The sequence below is a fragment of the Ambystoma mexicanum genome, chromosome 9, assembly GCF_040938575.1.
Source record: "Ambystoma mexicanum isolate Mex_15411 chromosome 9, UKY_AmexF1_1, whole genome shotgun sequence".
Taxonomy (NCBI): domain Eukaryota; kingdom Metazoa; phylum Chordata; class Amphibia; order Caudata; family Ambystomatidae; genus Ambystoma; species Ambystoma mexicanum.
Genome location: NC_090931.1, coordinates 1,313,505,445 through 1,313,527,288, shown reverse-complemented (window position 1 = coordinate 1,313,527,288; position 21,844 = coordinate 1,313,505,445). Strand labels below are relative to the sequence as shown.

General features: G+C 47.9%; 1 protein-coding gene across 2 annotated transcripts in view; it reads right to left on the bottom strand.

Annotated features, from left to right (window-relative positions):
- The window catches only part of SEMA5B (semaphorin 5B), a 1,093,184-nt gene that overhangs the window by 69,857 nt on the left and 1,001,483 nt on the right, over positions 1-21,844 (bottom strand). For both annotated transcript variants that reach the window (XM_069616686.1, XM_069616687.1), the window contains one exon: positions 21,153-21,197. In XM_069616686.1, coding sequence (XP_069472787.1) covers positions 21,153-21,197 — 45 coding nt within the window. The remainder of the gene's footprint in view (positions 1-21,152; positions 21,198-21,844) is intronic.

The following is a 21,844-nucleotide window of genomic DNA, read 5'->3' as shown; positions in this document are numbered from 1 at the left end:
TGCGTCCGCCTTCACCCGATTCCTACTTAATAATGTTCTTTGTCTTTACAGGTGCCGTTGGGCTGCTGAAGAGAAGGCCGCGAAGAATCCGTGAAAGCACAGATGGATCAGGTAAGCGAGCGCAGCTGCGAACGTGTTGCAACTTGCTAACCTTATGTTTCTTTTGCTTGCAGGTTCTGCCGGTGTCTGGATTCCTGAATGGTAAGTATAGTTCTCGTGTCTTTCTTCCACAGGTTGCTGAGCTGAAGCTGGAGATGTCACTGGAATGCTGGAGCTGACTCGGTGAGCGTCCTGCTGCAGATGCAGAATAACGCGAAGCACGTTTTCCCAATCGGGTGTGGTTTAAATAGTGTTGGAGTGATTGGGTGTCTTCTTCCTCAGCCTTGCCCAGGTAAAAGAGTTCCTGTGTTCCAAAGCTAAGGAGTGGCACCAGCCCCACCCAGGTAAGAAAGAGTAGTCCCAGTTCAGGGAATAGTTCCTCCCAGCAGAAGGCTGGGGACTTCATCCTGCCAGCATTTGCAAAGGTGAGTATGCAGCATGGTCTGCTACAGGTAGGTCCACCCAAGCACCTTTGCAAGAATTATGAGCCCGGCGCCCCTGAGTTTCCTTATGAGCCTGGCGCCAGAGTCCAAAGGGCCCCAATAGGGGTTTGCTGGAGCCGGGGACGAGGGTCGTGAGCCTACTTCCGGGGATGCTGGGCTTGACTTGGCTTCTCGGGAGCAGTGCTCATGATAGCATCCCCCCTCAAGGCCCCTCCCAAACTTGTCTTCCCCGGAGTTTTGGCCTATTGGGAAAAGTTCGGTGGAATTTTCTGACTAGACGAGGAGCATGGACGTGGTCAGAGGGTTCCCATGATCGTTCTTGAGGTCCGTAACCCTTCCAGTCGATCAGATAGTATAATTTTGACTTGATGATCTTGGAGTCCAGGATGTTTTTAACCTCAAATTCAGATTCTCCATTTACTTGAATAGGCTCTGGAGGTTTATTCAGTCTGGTTCCAGGTTGCATAGGTTTTAGTAGAGATACATGAAACACCGGATGTATTTTCATGTGGGATGGCAAACCCAATTTGACAGCCGCAGGGTTTATTATGGCTGTAATTGGATATGGTCCCAGATATTTTGGGTTGAAGGTCTGAGGTCCTTTAAGTGATAAATGTTTGGTGGATAACCAAACTTGATCGCCAACCTGGTATTGAGGGGCGTCTCTTCGGTGTTGGTCTGCTCCCCTTTTGTACCGTTCTTTAGCCTGTTGTAGGTGGATTGTCGCTTCTTTGAAAGCTTGAGTGATAGCATTGTGAAGTTGATCCACGGCAGGCGTTCCAAGATCTTGGGGCGGGTCGAGATTGGAGGTTCGAGGATGAATCCCATATAAAATGTAAAAGGGACTTTTTCCGGTTCCTGAATGGATCGAGTTGTTGTAAGCATATTCGGCTATCCAAAGGATATCTTTCCAATTACTTTCCGACTGCTGTAGCATACAACGTAAATATTGTTCCAGAGTTTGGTTTGTCCTCTCAGTTTGTCCGTCGGTCTGGGGATGATGGCTGGTTGAAAGTCTCACATCGATTTGAGCTAAACGACAGCAACTTCGCCAAAAGTGAGAGATAAACTGGCTCCCCCTATCTGAGATCAAAACCGAAGGGAAGCCGTGCAATCCTACAATATTTTCAAGGAATTCCCGTGCTAGAATTGAAGCTGAAGGTAAGCCCTTTAGTGGAACGAAGTGGGCCATTTTAGAAAACAAATCTACAATTACTAGAATAGTGTTGTATCCGGAACAGGAGGGTAAATCGGTGATGAAGTCCATGGAGAGGGTATGCCAGGGATGTGGCGGGATGTCTAGCGGATGCAGGAGACCCGCTGGTCTTTCCTTCTGACCTTTGTTTTGGGCACACACACCACAGGACATCACAAACTCCTTTATGTCTTTTCTCCATGACGGCCACCAGAAGTCTCTCTTGACTTTTTCCGAGGTTTTGGCAATGCCTGGGTGGCCCTCCATCAAGGAATCATGGTAGCAAGAGATTACATGTTTTTATAAATCGGCATGTGAAAATAAGGCAGGTCTTTTTTTATGATGAAGTCCTTTCCCTTCAGTTGCCAGTTTTGTAAGTCCGAAGGGGTCACAAGTTGTTTAACTTTTGCTTCGATATCTTCGATGGATTGTGAAGAAATCAGGCCCAGGATTCTCTGTTCTGGAATTATTGGCACAGGTTCAGGATTGACAATATTATCTCTCATTCCAATCCGGGAAAGGGCATCCGCTTTGCCATTTTTGTTGCCGGGGCGATAAGTAATTACAAAGTCAAATTAGGCAAAGAAAAGTGCCCAGCGAAGCTGTATGGAGGACTGAGCTTTGGCGGTTTTCAGGTATTGTAGGTTTCGATGATTGGTGATTACCGTGACAGTGTGTTTGGCTCCAAGGAGATAGTGCCGCCAGGCCTTGAAAGCGGACTTAATTGCTAAAAGCTCTTTATCTGTGATGGTGTAGTTAATTTCAGGTGCCGAGAACTTGCGAGACCAGAATGCCACGGGGTGCAATTGGTTAGTTTCCGGATCTCTCTGTGATAGAACCGCCCCCATTGCTAAGCTGGAGGCGTCGGTCTCAACGATGTAAGGGAGGTCTGGGCATGGGGGTTTCAGTATGGGTTCTGAGGTGAACCTGGCTTTTAGCTCTTGAAAGGCCTGTTCTGCTTCTGTTGACCACTCGAAACAGTTTGTTTTTTCTTAAGAGGGCGGTGATGGGCTGCACCACTCGTGAAAACTCTGGAATAAACCTGCGGTAAAAGTTGGCGAAACCTAACATGCTTTGGACACCTTTCACGGAAGTAGGTGATGGCCACTTGATGATAGCGTCCACCTTTTCCCGAGTCCATGTGGACTCCTTTGGGTGTCAGAATAAAGCCTAGAAATTCGACCTCTGTGACGTGAAAAACACATTTTTCGAGCGTAGCAAAAAGCTTATGTTGGCGGAGTTTTTCAAGGACGGCTCTAACATGTTTCCGATGATCTGCTTCTGAAGATGAGTACACAAGGATGTCATCTATGTAGACGACTACGCAAACATCTATGAGTTCTCTGAGGACATCATTCATAAAATACTGAAAAGCGGCTGGTGCATTGCATAGTCCGAAGGGCATCAATTGGTATTCAAATAGTCCATACTTGGTGCGAAATGCCGTCTTCCATTCGTCGCCTTCTTTAATCCTTACCAAGTGGTAGGCTCCCCGGAGATCTAGCTTTGTATAAATGCAGGCGTTCTTAACTTGGTCAAGGAGTTCCGGAATCAGAGGTAGGGGGTATCTGTTTTTTACCGTTATCTGGTTCAAGGCACGATAATCAATTCAGGTCCTAAGGTCACCTTCTTTTTTAGGTACGAAGAACAGAGCCGAGGATGCAGGAGACTTTGATGGGCGGATAAATCCATTGGCCAGGTACTGGTCCAGATACTGTCGCAAATGAATATTTTCAGGCTCGGTAAGGGCGTAAATTCTACTACAAGGGGGAGTGGCTCCGGGTATCAGGTCTATTTGACAGTCGTAAGATCTGTGGGGAGGCAGGGTATTAGCCTGTTCCTTCTGAAAGACATCTTGGAATTCTTGATACTCTGGAGGCAATTGCGGTCCTTCGGATGTTGCTACCGCTAGGCCAATACTGGGTCGAGGATAACAAGTAGGTGCACACTCTGGGAACTGTATCGTCTTTGCTCGCCAATCAATTTGAGGATTGTGTTTCTCCAACCAAGGGATCCCCAGAATTATTTGGAACTGAGGGGCCTTGATCACATCGAACACGATTACCTCCTGATGTCCATCTTGGCCTAATAACGTCACTTCTGTGGTGGCATGGGTTACCGGTCCGGAGGCTATTTCCGTACCATCCACTGTGGTAATGACGTCTTTAATTACCTTAGGACAAAGGGGTAGGTTCATCCTGGAAGCCATCTCGCGGTCTACATAATTTCCAATCGCTCCGCTATCAATGTATGCTTTAATGGCATGCAAACGATCCGGTCGTTCTGGATTTATGAGGACCATTGACATTATGAAGTGCGAGGCCAAAGAACTGGTTTTTACGCTCGGCAAGCGGACCTCTACACTTGTCGGGCGAGGTCGTTTCCCGGCTCGGGCTTTTCGGAATTCTTATCAGAAGCTCCCACTGTCTTCTTCGGAGGTTTCACCGGGCAATCTCGGAGAAAATGTCCTGATTTTCCACAATAGAGACATAGCTGCAATTGTCGTCTCCTGTCGCGTTCTTTCTGGGTTAGGGGACCCTTTACGACCCCTATTTGCATAGGTTCTACGGCTTCAACTCCTTTGGTGTGAGTTAGTGGCTTAGAGAATACTTGAGTTTCGAACCTGGAGCGGTCTGCCTTTCTGTTTTGTAGTCTGTGATCTAATTGGACCACTAAATCAATGTACTCTGAACAATCTTGAGGGGGATTCACGACCTGGGCTAGGACGTCTTTGAGTTCACCACGCAAACCCCTGTGGAAAAGCGTGATCCTCTTGTCCTCGGGCCATCTGGTTTCTACGATTAGTCTGTTAAATGACGCAATATAAGCCAGAAGATCCTGATTGCCCTGCCGTAGGGAAAGGAGTTTGTTGTCCAGGGCCTGCCCCTGGGAATGTCTTGCGAAAAGTCTTTCCATATTGGCCTGGAAGGCCTGGAAATTGCGAAGAATCGTGTCATCCTGTGTAACCAGAGGGATCGACCAATCAGCGGCGCTGCCGCTAAGATACGAAAGCACAAAGGCTACTTTAGTCTGATCAGTCGGAAAAGCAGCTGGTCTACAAAGAAAGTGCAATCGGCACTGATTTATGAACACCGCAAACCACTTAGGGTCACCAGAGAAGCGTTCAGGCGGAGCCAAAGGCACATTTCCGGGCATATTGATTTGAACAGGATTGGCTGAAGCCGCCGGGGTATAGGTCCCTCCTGAATTAGGTAGAGGAGTTTGCCCCGCTTGTGTTTGTAATAACTGTCTGGCGAGGTCATCAGTTCGTTCTTTGGACATAATCAATTCCCTCCTCAGGGCATTCGTTTCCTGGCGGGCAGCATGTACTTCAGCTCTTAATTCCCCTAGTAACTGAGCCAGTTGATCAGTGTCGGAAGTTTCCATAGCGCCTGGGTAGGAGGTTATTGGAGGGTTTTACGTTCTTTAACGCTCACCTGATTCCAACGGAGGCGCTGGTCTCGGCTGAACTGTTATAGTCTCTTCAATTGAGAAGCGTAGAGCTCGGATGACTCTCTGGACTGGGCTTCCTCTTATTGACCGTCTGACTTGCAGGGTAAGGTTTCTGCAGGCGGAAGAAAAAAGGGTTAATGACCGTTTGGCTGGACTTCCTCCTCACTAATCGCCAACTCTCCGAAAGTCCAATGTCCTGGTGAGCTCTCCCCTTAGGCGTATAAATGCTGGGCTCTCCATCCTGCCACTTATGCACGGGTGCGTGGGTTCCAGTTACGTCACTGGACGTCCTCAAATTCTTTTGTGGCCTTAGAAGTGGCACAGGTGCTGAGATGCCAAAAGGTGATGCCGCCGTTACTGCACGAGCATATGCCAGTAGGTATAAAGAGTTTATAGTCTTGAAGAGATGGGCACCTTTAATGAAGTCTTTGCATTGTCTTTTTCAGGTGCCTGGATGCTGAGGGCGTGGTCACTGAGAGTGCGACACGTGCGGTAGTACGTAGGTATGGCAATTTCAATGACACCTCAATAATGTCCCTTGTTTTCTGTTTTCAGGTCTTGAGATGTTGCGGGCGTTGTTCGTCCGTTGCCGTTGCACGTGCGAAGTACGTGAGTATAATGATCTGTGGCCTTATTATAGCACCTCTAACAATGTTCTTTTCTTATTTGCAGGTGTTGGGACCTTGCGGGCGTTTTCCCAGTCGCGGATGCACGTGGGGAAACACGTAAGTGTTAGGCTTTCTTGCAGTCTTTAATGGCACTTAAATAATGTCTTCTCTTGTTTTCAGGTGCCGGGCTGCTGTGGTTGAAGAGATCGTAATACGCGCACAAAAGCAGGTAAGAAAAGTAAATGCGGCCGCCTTCACCCGATTCCTACTTAATAATGTTCTTTGTCTTGACAGGTGCCGTTGGGCTGCTGAAGAGAAGGCCGCGAAGAATCCGTGAAAGCACAGATGGATCAGGTAAGCGAGCGCGGCTGCGAACGTGTTGCAACTTGCTAACCTTATGTTTCTTTTGCTTGCAGGTTCTGCCGGTGTCTGGATTCCTGGATGGTAAGTATAGTTCTCGTGACTTTCTTCCACAGGTTGCTGAGCTGAAGCTGGAGATGTCACTGGAATGCTGGAGCTGACTCGGTGAGCGTCCTGCTGCAGATGCAGAATAACGCAAAGCACGTTTTCCCAATCGGGTGTGGTTTAAATAGTGTTGGAGTGATTGGGTGTCTTCTTCCTCAGCCTCGCCCAGGTAAAAGAGTTCCTGTGTTCCAAAGCTAAGGCGTGGCACCAGCCCCACCCAGGTAAGAAAGTAGTCCCAGTTCAGGGAATAGTTCCTCCCAGCAGAAGGCTGGGGACTTCATCCTGCCAGCATTTGCAAAGGTGAGTATGCAGCATGGTCTGCTACAGGTAGGTCCACCCAAGCACCTTTGCAAGAATTATGAGCCCGGCGCCCCTGGCGCCGGGACTGAGGTTCCTTATGAGCCTGGCGCCACAGGCGCCAGGACATGGTCCAAAGGGCCCCAATAGGGGTTTGCTGGAGCCGGGGACGAGGGTCGTGAGCCTGCTTCCGGGGATGCTGGGCTTGACTTGGCTTCTCGGGAGCAGTGCTCATGACACTTTTGCATCAAAGAGCCAATTACGTTCGCTGGCAGGCGGAAGCTGGCCCCAGACTTTCCAAGGCCCCGTTTTCTAAGGCTCCTGTCTGGGCCCGTGCCTACTCCTGATCAGAAGACTGGCAGAGCATCCACATTGTGTGGGCAGGAGCTCTTCACTTCCATCCTACGCTGCAGGAGCAGCCCGATCGCATCTCAGCCCATAAGGTAAGCCCTGTGGGCATCATACGATTGACGGAGAAAGAAAGCTGCTTCTGTGTGAAAGAGCACAGAGCGAGCGTGCGCACCACACTTTGCTTGCAAGATGTTTCTTTGAAGTCCGAGATGCTGCAATATGGGGCTCAAGTATCTTTTAAAATTGCCCATATTGCCTGAACCTGCCTGGGCTGAATCTCAATGCTGTTGATTAATGCAACTTCCAAAATGGCTGATGCCTTTTCGTTTCTGCGCGCAGCTGACAAACTCAATCCTGTCCCTCTGTGATTGGCTATCTTTTGCATCACAGAGCCAATCACGTTCGCCGGCAGGTGGAAACTGGCCCCTGACTTTCCAAGGCCCCATTTTCTAAGGCTCTTGTCGGTGTCTGCCCGGGACTGACAGAGCCCCGGAGGGCAGTCTGCTCAATATCAATAAGATTGATGGGAGCAAGCTCATCAATCGACCCTGGTAAGGCTTGTCTGCAGCTCTCAAATCCCTTCCATTGATCAGCTACAGGAAAACGCCCCACTGTAGGGTCCTCCACCTACTCAACCCCGACATTTCCAAGTGCACATGAACTCTTCTTGACAACCACACAAGTTAGTCACGGCCTTTACGAATGTAACTTTATCTTGACTAGCTCCACTGCCCCCCACCCATGTCCTACACCATAAACTGTTCCGAGATATGGGTTATGATCAATATTGTACCGACTGCACGTTGCTTCGCCAACCACATTCGACTAGCCTATCTGATTAATAGCATCTTACATCGCTCATGTGCTCAACTGCATTTGATCTAACCACTCTTCAACTGCATTTGACTTGCCCTGCTGATTAATTGTATTTTAACTCACCCCCTAAATTATCAACATTTGATCTACCCATTTGCTCAACTGTACGCTACTTGGATATATTACATTTGAATAGCTCAATTGACTAATGGCATCTGAAGTGCCTAGTGATTAACTGCATTAGCTGTGCTTTAGGTGTGATTTAGAAACGCCCATTCAATCAGCTGTAGGTAGATGGGTCTTCCGATGAACTGACACTTTGTTGTATACTGTGTATTCAACTATGCCTCACAACACTCCTAGCAGCCATTTTTAGGCCACTGATTCAATACACTACCAGTTCACCAGGTCGGGACCGACCCTTGCCTAGCCATACCTAGACATGAGCTTCCTGTAGGCCCGTGACCCGCCCTATCCTCCTCTCAATATTCCTCTCCCAACCACAAATGCACAATCACACTAGAAATGTCCATCAACCTCCCAGACTCTCACACCATCCCGCCTACATGCTTCCTGCCTCCTGTACACCAGCCTTACCTTCCAACCTTCCTGTTGGACACTGAATCTAGTATTCTCTGCCTTAGCCCATCCGGGCCTCTGGGCCAGCAGATCATGTTATTTAAATGCATGCCTAGTCCTAATCAGCTCACGACATCTACTCTCAAGCCTAGCCCTAGCCTACCCTGGCAATTTGTCACGCAAAACTGTAGACTATTGCCTCGCATAGCCACTGACCAACAGCATCCGCAATCAACAACCCCATTGATCACCTGGAGGAATGCACACCTCAACTCCAGAGCCACCTTCCACTGTACTATGAGATAATATCAGCCGCCCTTGACCGGCTCCCACTGCAACTCGAATGCCTCCACCTATGACACAACTGCTACTGCATACAACTCGAAAGACATCGCACAAGGCTCCACCAATGCCACTAGTGATTGGAACACCTCCACCCTAGGCCACACAACCTTGGTAAGGAAACCCCCAGTGTCTGAATCAAGTCCAGAGATCCCACCAGCTTTGACGTACCCAATCTAGCCCCCACAGACAACACTAAGCTGGAAGCAACTATGTTCAAGGGTGCCCTTATTAACGCATGGTCACACATGACACATGCACTAGACATTGCAGACCTTATCACTACAAATATTCTAGACTTCCTAGTCATCACTGAAACTTGACTCCACGCAGCAGCTGACCCGGCACCCTCTCTCACCATCCCTGAAATCTATACTATCTTCAGGATCGATAAACAGGCTGCCAAAGGAGGAGGAGTAGCATTTATTGCGAAGAAGCAGTTCCCTATTAGGGAAATATCTAACCAATTGTTCCACTCAGGTGAACTACTATCTATAAAAATCTCATTATCCTCCTCGGTCACCATGTCCACCTTATATACAGACCCGCTGGCCCGGTGTTCTCCTTTGAAGATGATGTTGCACGTGTAAAGACTGGTAGGGGGTGGTCTGTACTTCTGCTCTCTATATGGTAGAGGGGAGGCACAGAGGACCCCAGCCTAGATTCTCTATTCGGTAGCTATGGACGAGCAATCAAGGCCTAGCTTCTCAGGAGGTGATGCAGGCTGGTTCTTAAGTACAGTGTAGTCCCCAAGCCCCCACAAAGGAATGTCCACACACTGTATTGGTTAGAACACAGTCTTTATATAATCAATATTCAAGGTTATGTACACTTATCATAATAACTCACTTTGTACTTAGGAAAATCAACAATGGCAAATATATACAATTCTAAAGTGTATTAGATCTCATTAAAGTGCATCAACAATACTGTAACAATGTCACACAGATCAATAGAGTGAAACCAGCAATAGAGAGAGGAGAGAAAATAAGATGGTTGAGCAATAGGCAGAATACTGGCCCCTACCACTAGACACAGTTCTGTGTGGAGATCCCCCCACCTCGGCAACCTGTAAAATAAAGATATAGCACAAGCCCAGTCCATATATTTTTCTGCAAGTCTTATTCCCTCCTATAATGTTTTTACCCCCCCAATGTACCTGGTGGAGTCGAGTTCTTCGAAGAGGCGTCGACAGATCCTTCTTGAGCGACCCCCTTTCAAGCGGGAGTCACGGGGCGTCGAGAAGCGTCGAGGAACTCGGCGTTCGGCGGCGGGGAATCGACGGCCCTTCTTGAATGCCTTCCCTTTCAAGCGGGAGACACGGGGCGTCGAACGTCCGACAACAAACAGGGTAGAACGGCGTCAATGAGGCGGCAGCTTCGATCCAAGCGGTGCTCGTCGACGACGGAGCGTTGGCGTCCTGCAAGGCAGAGGCGTGCGGGGCACCTCGATGACAATTGTTCTGGACCGCAAAGATTGTGGAGACGGGGGCCCAGCAAGGGCGTCGAGTCGTTCGAGTCTTTGTGGTCTTCGGGTGGCAGGAAACCCACCGGCAGGTTTCTCCTCGGCGCGTTGGTCGTCCTCGACTTTCTCCGGCAGGATAAAGCGATCGACGGTGCGGACGAGGGAGTCCTTTGATTCAAATGTTCTTAGGCAAGGAGCGGACGGCTCCGGTCGTTGGCGGCACGGCGTCAAGTGGTTCCCACGGCTGGGCAACACAACTTCGACGGGCCTCCAGTGGTTACACAGACCTGCGAACCCTGGTCGACGGCAATGGACTTCGACGGCGGCGATGTCCGGGTGCTTCACTTCGATATCCTCGGCGGTCCTGTCTCGGGTCAGCAGCCTTTCGAGGGTCTGTCTTCCAGGGTGCTTCGGCGAAGATGGAGCAGTGCTCGATGGTCCCTCGGAGCACGGGAAGAGGGCGCCTTACCAGGTCCTCTCTCGGGTCAGTCTTCGACGATTTCGGCAGCCTTCGGATCGGTCGAAGCAAATGCAGCAGCAAGTCTTCTTCTTCCAGCTGGACGTCGTAGATCAGCAGTTCCAGTTACTCTTGAGTGGAGACTCAGCTTCTGAACGCTTCTGAACAATTACCAGTGGTGAGAGGTCCCCAGATATACTATTCTGTCTCTCATCCACACTGCTGGCACACACTCAGCAGCCAATCATACAGAAGGGCATTCATGCAGTCAGTCAGCCAATCAGGCACACAGTGCATTCAGGCCACACTCCTCCCTTTCAGATACTCACAACAAGGAATGTGGATTGGGACAAGTACCCAGCCATTCAACACCACACACTGCATTCAGGCCAGTTTCGGGCAGGGCTGTCTCAGTCTTTGTCTCTCATGCCAGAAACCAGACAACCACAACAAGGAGTGTATATTGGTCACACACTCCATTCACCGAGGTCCCACCCACAGGAGGTACCCACAACATACAGTCACTGGGAAGGCTCCAGTCAGTCTAGCTGGGCCTTCACAACAACACCATATATGGAACTTCCACCCAACAGCCAGTCAGGGGGAAGGGACAGAGTCAGGGCTTCCCAGGACTTTGGGAAAACAAGGTAACAGGCAATAGAAAGCAAGAGGCCACAGGGGCCATCTTGTTTCCTATCAGGAATCAACTGATCCCAATGGCAGGGCCTGGGTATCCCAAAATGGAGGACACCCAGAGCACCTGTCAAATTCAGCATGGAGCTGCCACCAGCCCATACCCTGCTCTGTGGGCCACCCACAGGTGCCCAAAAACATACACTAGGGGCACAGGGTTGTACCCCTACCCATGGGTGCCATAAGGGTATCCCATGGGTCTGTTCACCAAACCAAAAGAGAGAGCTGCACTGCCAGGAGTCCCACATGGACTCCTGGGCAGAAAACACGACAGAACACACGATAAAAAGCAGTAAAGGACAAGGATTCAGAGGCCCTGTCCCTCTGATGCATTTCCAGCATCACATCCTCTCAATGAATACCAAGCCATGCTCTCAAATCATACTGTTGGGAGACTTACATTTTGGCCTTAACGACCCTATCAACGAAAATGCCTTTTTCCCTTGTCAACACCATTGGTGCATTAGGCTTCTCACACCGTATTATCACCACACACATATCAAAGTTCGAACCCTCGACTGGCTTGCAGACCTCAACTGCAACACAAACATCTTCTCCAACACCCAATGTCCCTGGTCTGACCATCATGTCATCTCCTTCACCATTCCTTTCCTAACAACCTCGCTGCAGATAAACCCTCACCTCCCCCACAAAACACCGGCCGCATTATCCAGAAATTCGTGCAACATTACAGCAGAGAAACGACTACCTCTGATGCACCCGATCACCGAATACCAAGATAACTTTGCTAATGACCCCACCATTATGGTGGAGGTATATAATCAAAATCTCCTAGCTGCCATTGAGAAAGTTGCCCCACTGAGTAGCTCTCCTTGACAAAATCGTCCTTCTGCAATCCAAAATCGAATTAAAAAAGAATAACTTAACACCGTCCCATTCCCAGCAGATTCCTAGCTACACACCCCAAAAAATGAATACACAATTTCAATTCGCCCCACTCCTAACAACAGAAGTCCTGAAAATGATCACAAGCCTCAAGCCTTCCAGGTGCCAAGGCGACATCTGCCCAGCCTCTCTCATTAAAGACTGCGCGGCTGAACTCACCCCGTTCATCACAAGCCTAATCAATGCCTCATTCGAAAGGATCACTGTCTCAATGAACCTCAAAGATGCGTGGATCCTACCATTACTGAAGAAACCCACTTTAGACCCCAACATCTCGACAAACTACTGACCCATAACAACAGTACCTTTCCTCCTTAAAATATTGGACAGAACAGCGTATTTGCAGATCCAAAACCATCTGGAAACCAACAACCTGCTTGACATATGCCAATTTGGCTTCCATCCAGGCCATGGCACTGTATCACCCTCCTGGACCTAAAAACACAACTGGATGAGTTTAAAGATAACAGCAATCTAGTACTCCTCCTCCTACTAGACCCATCAGCAGCCTTTGATTTAGTCAACCACAACACTATGCAAACACCTCTCCTCGGCTTCCCATTTCTCAACCAAAGCCATACACTGGATACAGTCCTTCCTAACCAACAGAACTATGAGGGGCTTTTCACCCACCTCAGTAGCACTGCCAGTCCCTGTCACCTGTGGAGTAGCACAATGCTCCTGCATCTCCCCTACACTCTATAATATTTTCATCAAACCTCTATTCAACCTTCTTGATGATTTGGGTGTCACCTACACTAACTATGCAGACGATACCCAAATCCTCATACCCATCACAGGCTCAAAATCATTAAACGAAATCTACCAAACTCTCCAGGCTTGGATTGCCCAACATGGCCTGTGCCTAAACGATGAAAAAACGGAATTACTCCTTATAGGCTTGCAGAACCGTCTAAACAAACTATGCGACTCCTTCCAGTCCTTCGCTGTCGATGGCATCACAATCAATGTCTCCAAGGAAGTAAAAACCCTGGACATTTACCGTGACTCAGCTCTCACCTTAACTAGACACGTCAATGCCACGGCATCGGTGGCAGCTTACACCTCAAAGCTCACTGCCTGTAGACATTTCCTGTCATCTGACAGCTGTATTACGCTGGGTAGAGCTCTTATCTTACCCAGATTAGACTACTGCAATGCCCTTTTGCGCAGGCACCAACAGCCAAAATGTAAACAAACTGCAGGTGATTCAAAGGAATGCGCTAAGAGCAGCCATGCACATCCCCAAAAATATACACATTACCATGATGAGATGGAATGCCCACTGGTTACCGGTCCATGATTGAAAACTATTCAAAACCCTCTACTTGACTCACAAATATCTGTCCAACTCAGCCCCCCAAGTACTTATCCAACAAATTCTCCCAAAAACGATCCAACAGACCCACACGTTCAACTTACTCCCATCCCTAGATTCAAACTACAGAAATGTGGGGGCAGTAGCTTTCCAGTGGTAGCTGCCAAACACTGGACTGCTCTGCCACCCTCATTAAGATCAGAATCTTCCTTTTGGTCCTTCCGCAAAAGTTTGAAAACTTGGCTCATCACACACGAACTCTTAAAGTAACTCAATCAAAGTAACTCTAACTGTATGCATGACTCGGAATAGAAAACTATAACCCATTGTGATTGATGTATGTACTTTTGCTTTACTGCCAAGAACCAGCGCTCAAGTGCCTCAGTGTTGGTTGCGCTTTACAGTTGCCCAAATAAATAAATAAATAACAACAATGATAAAACCACCGTTTTAAACGGCGCTTGCTGGCAGATTCCTCTCACCGCCAAGTGCTGTATTAATAGTTGCCCTTATTCCCTCAATGAATGGCACACAATACATTGACGTCACAAGGATGAAAGGATGAGTCCGTTTTTCCAGGCTTCAAACGTGTGAACTGCAGGCTACCACCATGTCCTGCTTGACTCGCAGGGCTATCTTCCTGGCACCCCTAGGTGGTTTCTGAAGTGGACAAGATAAACCAAAGGGGGCATATTTGTGGCAGGCAGCTCGGGTGACACTGAATACGGCGTGACCCTGAGAGGAGCCAGCTGTCAGACATTCCTATGCTGATCATCAGACCTGCAACTTCTGCAGAGGGTTGCCGGCACACAGACGTTTTCGGGGGGTTATTTCAGTCAGACATGAATTCTCTTGCAATGCATAGAGGAATATGGTCCATCAGAAGGGCAGGTGGCAGCTTATTAGACCTGAATGGTTGGGTTATGCTTTCCATCACACACAAGACAAGAATCACTATTTTGTCACAGTGCGTATCCCATCACTTTGAAATGAACTGTGTACACTTCTGTATCACCCCATCATTTTGTGGCAAAAAATGCTGAATCCCAAAATACTGAATTTTGGAGGAGCCATTTCACTGCATATATTTATATATATATATATATATATATATATATATATGGGCAGGGGGAAAGATAATACAAAAAATATGGGGTGGTATAGATGGGTGCGGGGGAGGGGAGTCTTACCCTGCATATAATATATATGCAGTGAAATGGGCTGAAAGAAAAAACAAAAAACAAAATCGGTATTTTGGGATTCAGCATTTTATTTTTGAAAGATCTGTACACGCCAAGCAAACGCTGTCACTCTCCACCTTATGCCTATGCACGCTTCAAGTGTCTTTGTTATCTACCCCGCTCGTCCAAGCATCGATGGCGCCTCAGGCAAACTCAAACAAAATAGGTGATATCTGTAAGGTTCAGAATACACCTTAACCTCTGACACTTCTCTGGGCAACCTTCCAAACCACCATCCTGCCCTTTTAGCGGCTTCCCTCTCCTGCAGTGGAGCCAGTGCTGTCTGCTGGGAAAATGTAGTGTTCCCCGTGGGCGATGCCCTAGGTCAGGGGTCTGCAAAGTGTGTCGAGCAATTTGAAAATAGGCCATGTGCCTTGAGGCTACCGATCCTTCCATGGCATGCTACCACCATATAAAGGTGTCCTGCAATGTATTATAACACTATACCTCCTTTAGCCCTACTTCCTACTGCAGTAACCCTACATGGAGGTACCAGCCCTATTCCCACGGTAGCCTACGCTGTGCCAACTCAAATAGGTAACAGGCTAGAGTCGCCTTAACAACCCAGAGGCAACAAGGCAAGGATTGGAGGAACCCATCAAACCCAAGACGCCACTGCAGCCGTCAGCATGGCAAAGTGGTGACCTGGTGTGGTGCAAAGCGAGCAACTCAATGTTCTTTGCATGCGCCCCCCAAGCCTCTGATATCAGCTTGCCTATGATTAGAGGCCGTCCAAATCTACAAAGAACTTTGGGAAAATCTGCAGAAAAATGTTTCATACCAGTCGGAAATGTCATAGTTACAGAGAGAAAATCTGCTTTATTTATTTATCACTTATAAGGCACACTATACAGCGAAATTTGTTTCCAGGCACCACAAGACAAAAAGGGGGGGGGGGGGGAGACATGGGAGGTAAATAATAATAACGGTCCTTCCTACTAGGACTGGTGACATTCAGATTGTGCAAGTGCAGTAACAAGAAGTGCAAAGGGGGGCTGGGGGGTGATAGGTGACAGTCAGGGAAAGGGCATGAAAATACAGGGGGGTGGAGAAGGAAGAAGGGCCCAGGGGCTAGGCAATTGCTGGGGGGGATCCCAGGAGAGCAAGTGCCATGGGATAACAGAGGAGAACCACCTTCTAAGAGCAAGGAAGGGGGGTGGACCAGAATCGGGAGGGATGCCCGACACACCAGGCTAGTTAGGAAAAGGCACCCGGAAGAGCAGCACTGGTTTGGGGGGTGCTGGTGTAGACTGGTCAGGGAGGGCCTGGTGCCCTATGCTACTCATAACTGTTGGAATATTTCGAACTCTGCAGCTAATCACTAAAATCTGTGGAAAAATGTGAAATCCTTTATGTATAATAAATCTTTCTGCAGAGAAATCTGGCCCACGGGTTTGGACTCTATTTATGATCGTGCTTGAATAATCCGGACATCACATTGACCAGACAGGACCTGTTCTCTTACCCTCGTGCTCTGCCAATGGTCTCCAAAATGTATTTGCATTGTCATTCTCTCTTTTCGTTTGATCTCTCCTCCCTCTTCCCCGAGAGCACTTTAGCGACACATGCCGTGGATGCAAGTAGCCGCCCACCGCCTGTTTCCCGCGTGAGTTCCAAGCGATGTCATGCCGTGCGCAGATTTGGCGCCCGCAGGTTGAGGAGGAATATGATTGACGAGGCAGCTCCACTGCTGGCTGCTGCTTTAGAATGTCCGCGTCACCTGCCGGGGCTCTGGCCGCTCCACCGGGGCGTCACATGATGTATGGCTCAATTTCGCGGTCTATTCATGAGCAGGGCTAGCATCTGTCATCGTTCAGACATCTTGGTAGGAGATTGAACATTTCCCGAGCCATTAAGGGGCCAGCATGCTAACACTGGCAAGAAGAGCCAGTGTGTGGTCTTCGTTAGAGGGGCCAGACGTCCTGGTTTTGCCGGGACTTGTCTCGGATTTTGCCCCTCCGTCCCGGTGTCCCGAGGCTTTTTCACTCTAAAAACCCTGCCCGGGATTCGACTGTCCCCTTTTTTCGAGATATACGATTGAAAAATATGAGATTGGACTGTCTACTGCTCTACCCTGAAGAGACCTCCTAATATTTTCACAGTTTTGCCATCTGAGGGTGGGCTTGAACCGCCAACCTTCCAGGTATGATCAGCAGGCATTTACTGCCTGTGTCACCGAGACTGGCTGAGAAACCGGTAACTATATCGAGGCAAGTCATGTCAAAGGGAGCAACAGCTCCTTTGTTATTAACCTATTTATATACAGATACTTTCGAATGGGGTTGAGGTAGATTGCGATAAATGGGGGGCTTGGAGGGGGTGGGGTAGTCCTTTTGTGTGGTTGGCTGTCCCAGTTTTTTGTCTTGGAAATCTGGTCACCCTAGTCTTTGTAGTCCGGCGGTGGTGTTCACAGAATGACTTATGTAATAAAGGGACCTTACTTAGAGACGGACTGATTGTTTACTGCCTATAAGGCAACTAGGAACAAACGGAGGGAGGAATTAAGGAACAGGTTCCTTAGGAAGTTTTCGGGCAGTAAGGAACATAGACTGCTCTGAACATATACCTGTTTGTATGTGAACCAAATAAACCATACCATGAATGTACAAATGTTCTCTAGTCTTCTGATGGTTGATCGGCCATTACAAGAGGTATTTGTGCAAATTGTGCTTGGATATGAAACTATGAAAATGGCGGAGGCAGGGGTAGCTTTGCATGTTTTGGTGTAAGGCCTAGTTATGCATATGGTAGTTGTTAATATTAAATATCAAAGGTATTTGTGCCGCGCACCGTCACCAACGGAATTGGTTCCAAGGTCTCACGCCGATCTGCAAACGAGAAGGCGGGGCGTGTTAGTAAGGTGAAGAGGGAGTAGGATCGTGGAAGAAGTGGCATCCTGTTGGCAGCTTCAGTTCGGTTTACACCATGCGCTGAGCTAAATGCTAGTTAGAGAGGTTGTTGTGCAAAGGGTGGTGCGTGTGGTAGTATGCTTTTTTCGTAAGTGTTAGGGATTTGCAAGGTGCTGTAGGCTGCTTGAACGGGTGCTTCGGAGAGTTAAGTGGTGGTTGGAGGGGTCGTGTTGTGGTGGGCGGTAGGAGTAGTTCTGCCAGTACTGGTAGGAGAGGTAGTTGTGTGAAGTTGGATGGTGGGGCAACTGTGCGGATGGTTTTTGGAAAAATAAATGTACAGTTAGTGTTTATGAAGGTAATTGTGAAAATGGAGGCCGAAATAGTTGTGCAAAAGGTGTTTGAAAAAGTAGCTGTGGAAACAGTTGTCGTAGTTGTGAAGAGGATGAATGGAGCAGTTGTGCAAATAGTGGCTGGGGCAGTAATGGTCCAGAAAGTGGTGAGAGGTGGTAGCGCATGTGTTAGTGGGGAGATAACAAATGACGGAGGATAGTGAGCAAATGTTGGCGTGATGGCAGCGTTCTCGGAATGGTGGTTGGCGAGGTACATGTGAAAACACTGGTGAGAGACTGAGAGATGAACATTGTGTTGTAAGAAATACTTGTGCAAGTAGTGATTGGATTGGACATGTAGTTGTGCAAATGATGGTTGGAGAGGTGGTTGAAAAATTGGTGCTGCAGAGTTGTTTCTATGTCTGTCTTCTGATTGCCGATAACGAGAGCAGACAAACCCTTAATCTCGGGTGGGATCCCCTTAAAGAACTCTATGGCTAATCTTATACACAGAAGCCAACCTTGACACTTTCATAGGGCACACCCCTGAAATCCCCTTAAAGAACTCTATGGCTAATATTATACACAGAAGCCCACCTTGACACTTTCATAGGGCACACCCCTGAAAGTTGTGAGTGAAAGAGGCATACTAGGGGGGCATGATTCCTCATCACCAGACCTAGACCTACGCTGGGTGGCACGCGATGGGCAGCCGATAGCCCAAGCCCTGCTGAATGCACGGAAGAGCCATTGGTGGGCTAGCATTGGTGGGCGTCCCGAGCTTTAACCATGAACTGCAGAAACCTATCCCAATTGTATGCCGCAAATTGAATACAATATCCCAAATCTCAATTAAATGTCAACAAATACTACAAAGCCCCCTGGAATGAGAATTATTTTTGATAGTGAGAAATACACTATGGGTGGGCGTTGAGCGGTCACTGCAATTATCTTCTTAAAGGCATTGCAGCAAGGGCCTGTATTTTTGGGAGGATGGTGACAAATCACTGCCATTATCTTCTTAAAGGCATTGCAGCAAGGGCCTGCATTTCTAGGAGGGTGGTGACAAATCACTGCCATTATCTTCTTAAAGGCATTGCAGCAAGGGCCTGTATTTTTGGGAGGGTGGTGACAAATCACTGCTATTATCTTCTTAAAGACATTGCAGCAGGGGGCCTGTATTTTTGGGATGGTGGTGACTGGTCATTGCCATCATCTTCTTCAAGGCATTTCTGCAAGTGCCTGCATTTTTAGGAGGGTGGTGACCAGTCACTGCCATTATCTTCTTAAAGGCATTGCAGCAAGGGCCTGTATTTTTGGGATGGTGGTGACTGGTCATTGCCATCATATTCTTCAAGGCACTTCTGAAAGCGCCTGCATTTTTAGGAGGGTGGTGACCTGTCATTGCCATTATCTTATTAAAGGTATTGCAGCAAGGGCCTGCATTTCTAGGAGGGTGGTGACTGGTCACTGCAATTATCTTCTTAAAGGCATTGCAGAAAGGGCCTGCATTTCTAGGAGGGTGGTGACCAATCACTGCCATTATCTTCTTAAAGGCATTGCAGCAAGGGCCTGTATTTTTGGGATGGTGGTGACCGGTCATTGCCATCATCTTCTTCAAGGCATTTCTGCAAGTGCCTGCATTTTTAGGAGGGTGGTGACCTGTCATTGCCATTATCATAATCTTATTAAAGGCATTGCAGCAAGGGCCTGCATTTCTAGGAGGGTGGTGACTGGTCACTGCCATTATCTTATTAAAGTCATTGCAGCAAGGGCCTGCATTTCTAGGAGGGTGGTGACCAATCACTGCCATTATCTTATTAAAGGCATTGCAGCAAAGGCCTGCATTTTTAGGAGGGTGGTGACCAATCATTGCCATTATCTTTTATATGGCATTACTAAAAGTGCCTGAATATTTAGGAGAGTGGTGTCATGATCGTCTTAAAGGCATTGCTGCAAGTGCCTGCATTTCTAGGAGGGTGGTGACCAATCATTGCCATTATCTTCTTAAAGGCATTGCTGCAAGTGCCTGCATTTCGAGGAGGGTGGTGACCAATCATTGCCATTATCTTCTTAAAGGCATTGCAGCAAGGGCCTGTATTTTTGGGATGGTGGTGACTGGTCATTGCCATCATCTTCTTCAAGGCATTTCTGCAAGTGCCTGCATTTTTAGGAGGGTGGTGACCTGTCATTGCCATTATCATAATCTTATTAAAGGCATTGCAGCAAGGGCCTGCATTTCTAGGAGGGTGGTGACTGGTCACTGCCATTATCTTATTAAAGTAATTGCAGCAAGGGCCTGCATTTCTAGGAGGGTGGTGACCAATCACTGCCATTATCTTATTAAAGGCATTGCAGCAAGGGCCTGCATTTCTAGGAGGGTGGTGACCAATCACTGCCATTATCTTATTAAAGGCATTGCTGCAAGTGCCTGCATTTCTAGGAGGGTGGTGACCAATCATTGCCATTATCTTCTTAAAGGCATTGCTGCAAGTGCCTGCATTTCTAGGAGGGTGGTGACCAATCATTGCCATTATCTTCTTAAAGGCATTGCAGCAAGTGCCTGCATTTTTAGGACAGTGGTGACCGTCATTGCCATTACATTCTTAAATGCATTGTCTCCAAGTTCTGCATTTTTGGGAGGATGGGGAATGTTGGATGACTAACTCCTCATACATTCAGTTGTGAAACAATCATGCAAATAAAGTCTTAAGTGACTGGTAGAAAGCATGAGGAATAGTGTTCACATTTTGTATACGGTGCTAAAACATTGGCACTTCCAAGTTCTGTCCTCTTTAGTCCATCCTAATTTAATGAATTAGGAAATAGAATGAATGAAGACAGAGAATGACCTAAGCCTGCCCAGCGAGGATATTGCAGAGAATCTGGGTGGGCGCAGGTGTCTTATGAGTGAGAGGGGGTGGGCATTAAACAACAACGGTCCATTGTTCCATTCATTAATATTCCCCCCCGGGCGGTTCAGAAGAAAGGTGGCGCGCCAGCGCACCAGGGAAAATAGAAGCGGGGGGGGGGGTGGTAGGAATTTCAGATTTTCTTTTTGACATTGTGAATTAGAGAATATGACACTGCGGCAATCTGGCCCAGACAATTAGAGTCCCCGGGCTCCAGGCTCTCCGCCACATGGGAAGCGGCAGATTAATGGTTTTTGCTGGAGGTGTCGTGAATTAAAGCAAAGATGGATTCATAAGGAGTGAGATCAAAATACGAAATAATGTAGCCACTCTACCTCCACAGTGCACGCTCTCCTCGATGCTGGAAGCCGGCAGGATCACTGCACACAAGAGGGAAAAAGAGCGGGCGCGCAGTTAGTTGTCTGATAAACAAAGGTCCTATCAAAGTTGACCAGCCACAACATAAACATTCTAAATTTAAGAAGACATTTTGGGGCTAATCCCAGGCAGGTAAAAATTGAGCGACGGTATCCGGTGCAATTTTCAGAAGAAAGCCATGGTTAAAGTGACACTGCTTCTGTGTTCGGGCGTTATTATAAGCTATAATTTTGAATACAAGTGGGTGTTCCCGGCTGATTTGCATGAGAGTAGCTTGTATTTCTGCCTCGAATCCGGGGTGAAATCCCACAATAAAAGTGCCCGAGCCGTGTCCAGGTTGCTGCTATAGGAATGTCTATTTCCTTATCCGAAGCTGTCAGCTGCAGCGGCTGACATTTGTTGAGCTTGTCACTGTAAATATGTGCTGTAAAGAAACAAAAATAATGGCCTTGATGAAGCGGCGGGAGATGACGTAGAAGAGTTTGCAGGGTTTTCCACAAACCGGGTCTATTGTTTTGAAATTGACTCTTTGCTGGCGGGCAAAGTCATTTCACATTCTAAGGCAGAATTACGGCTTCCAAAGGTATGTACGGTTGATCTCTACCTCTTGTTTTTTTTTATTTTGCCGAGTGTGAAAGTGCTGTCAGAT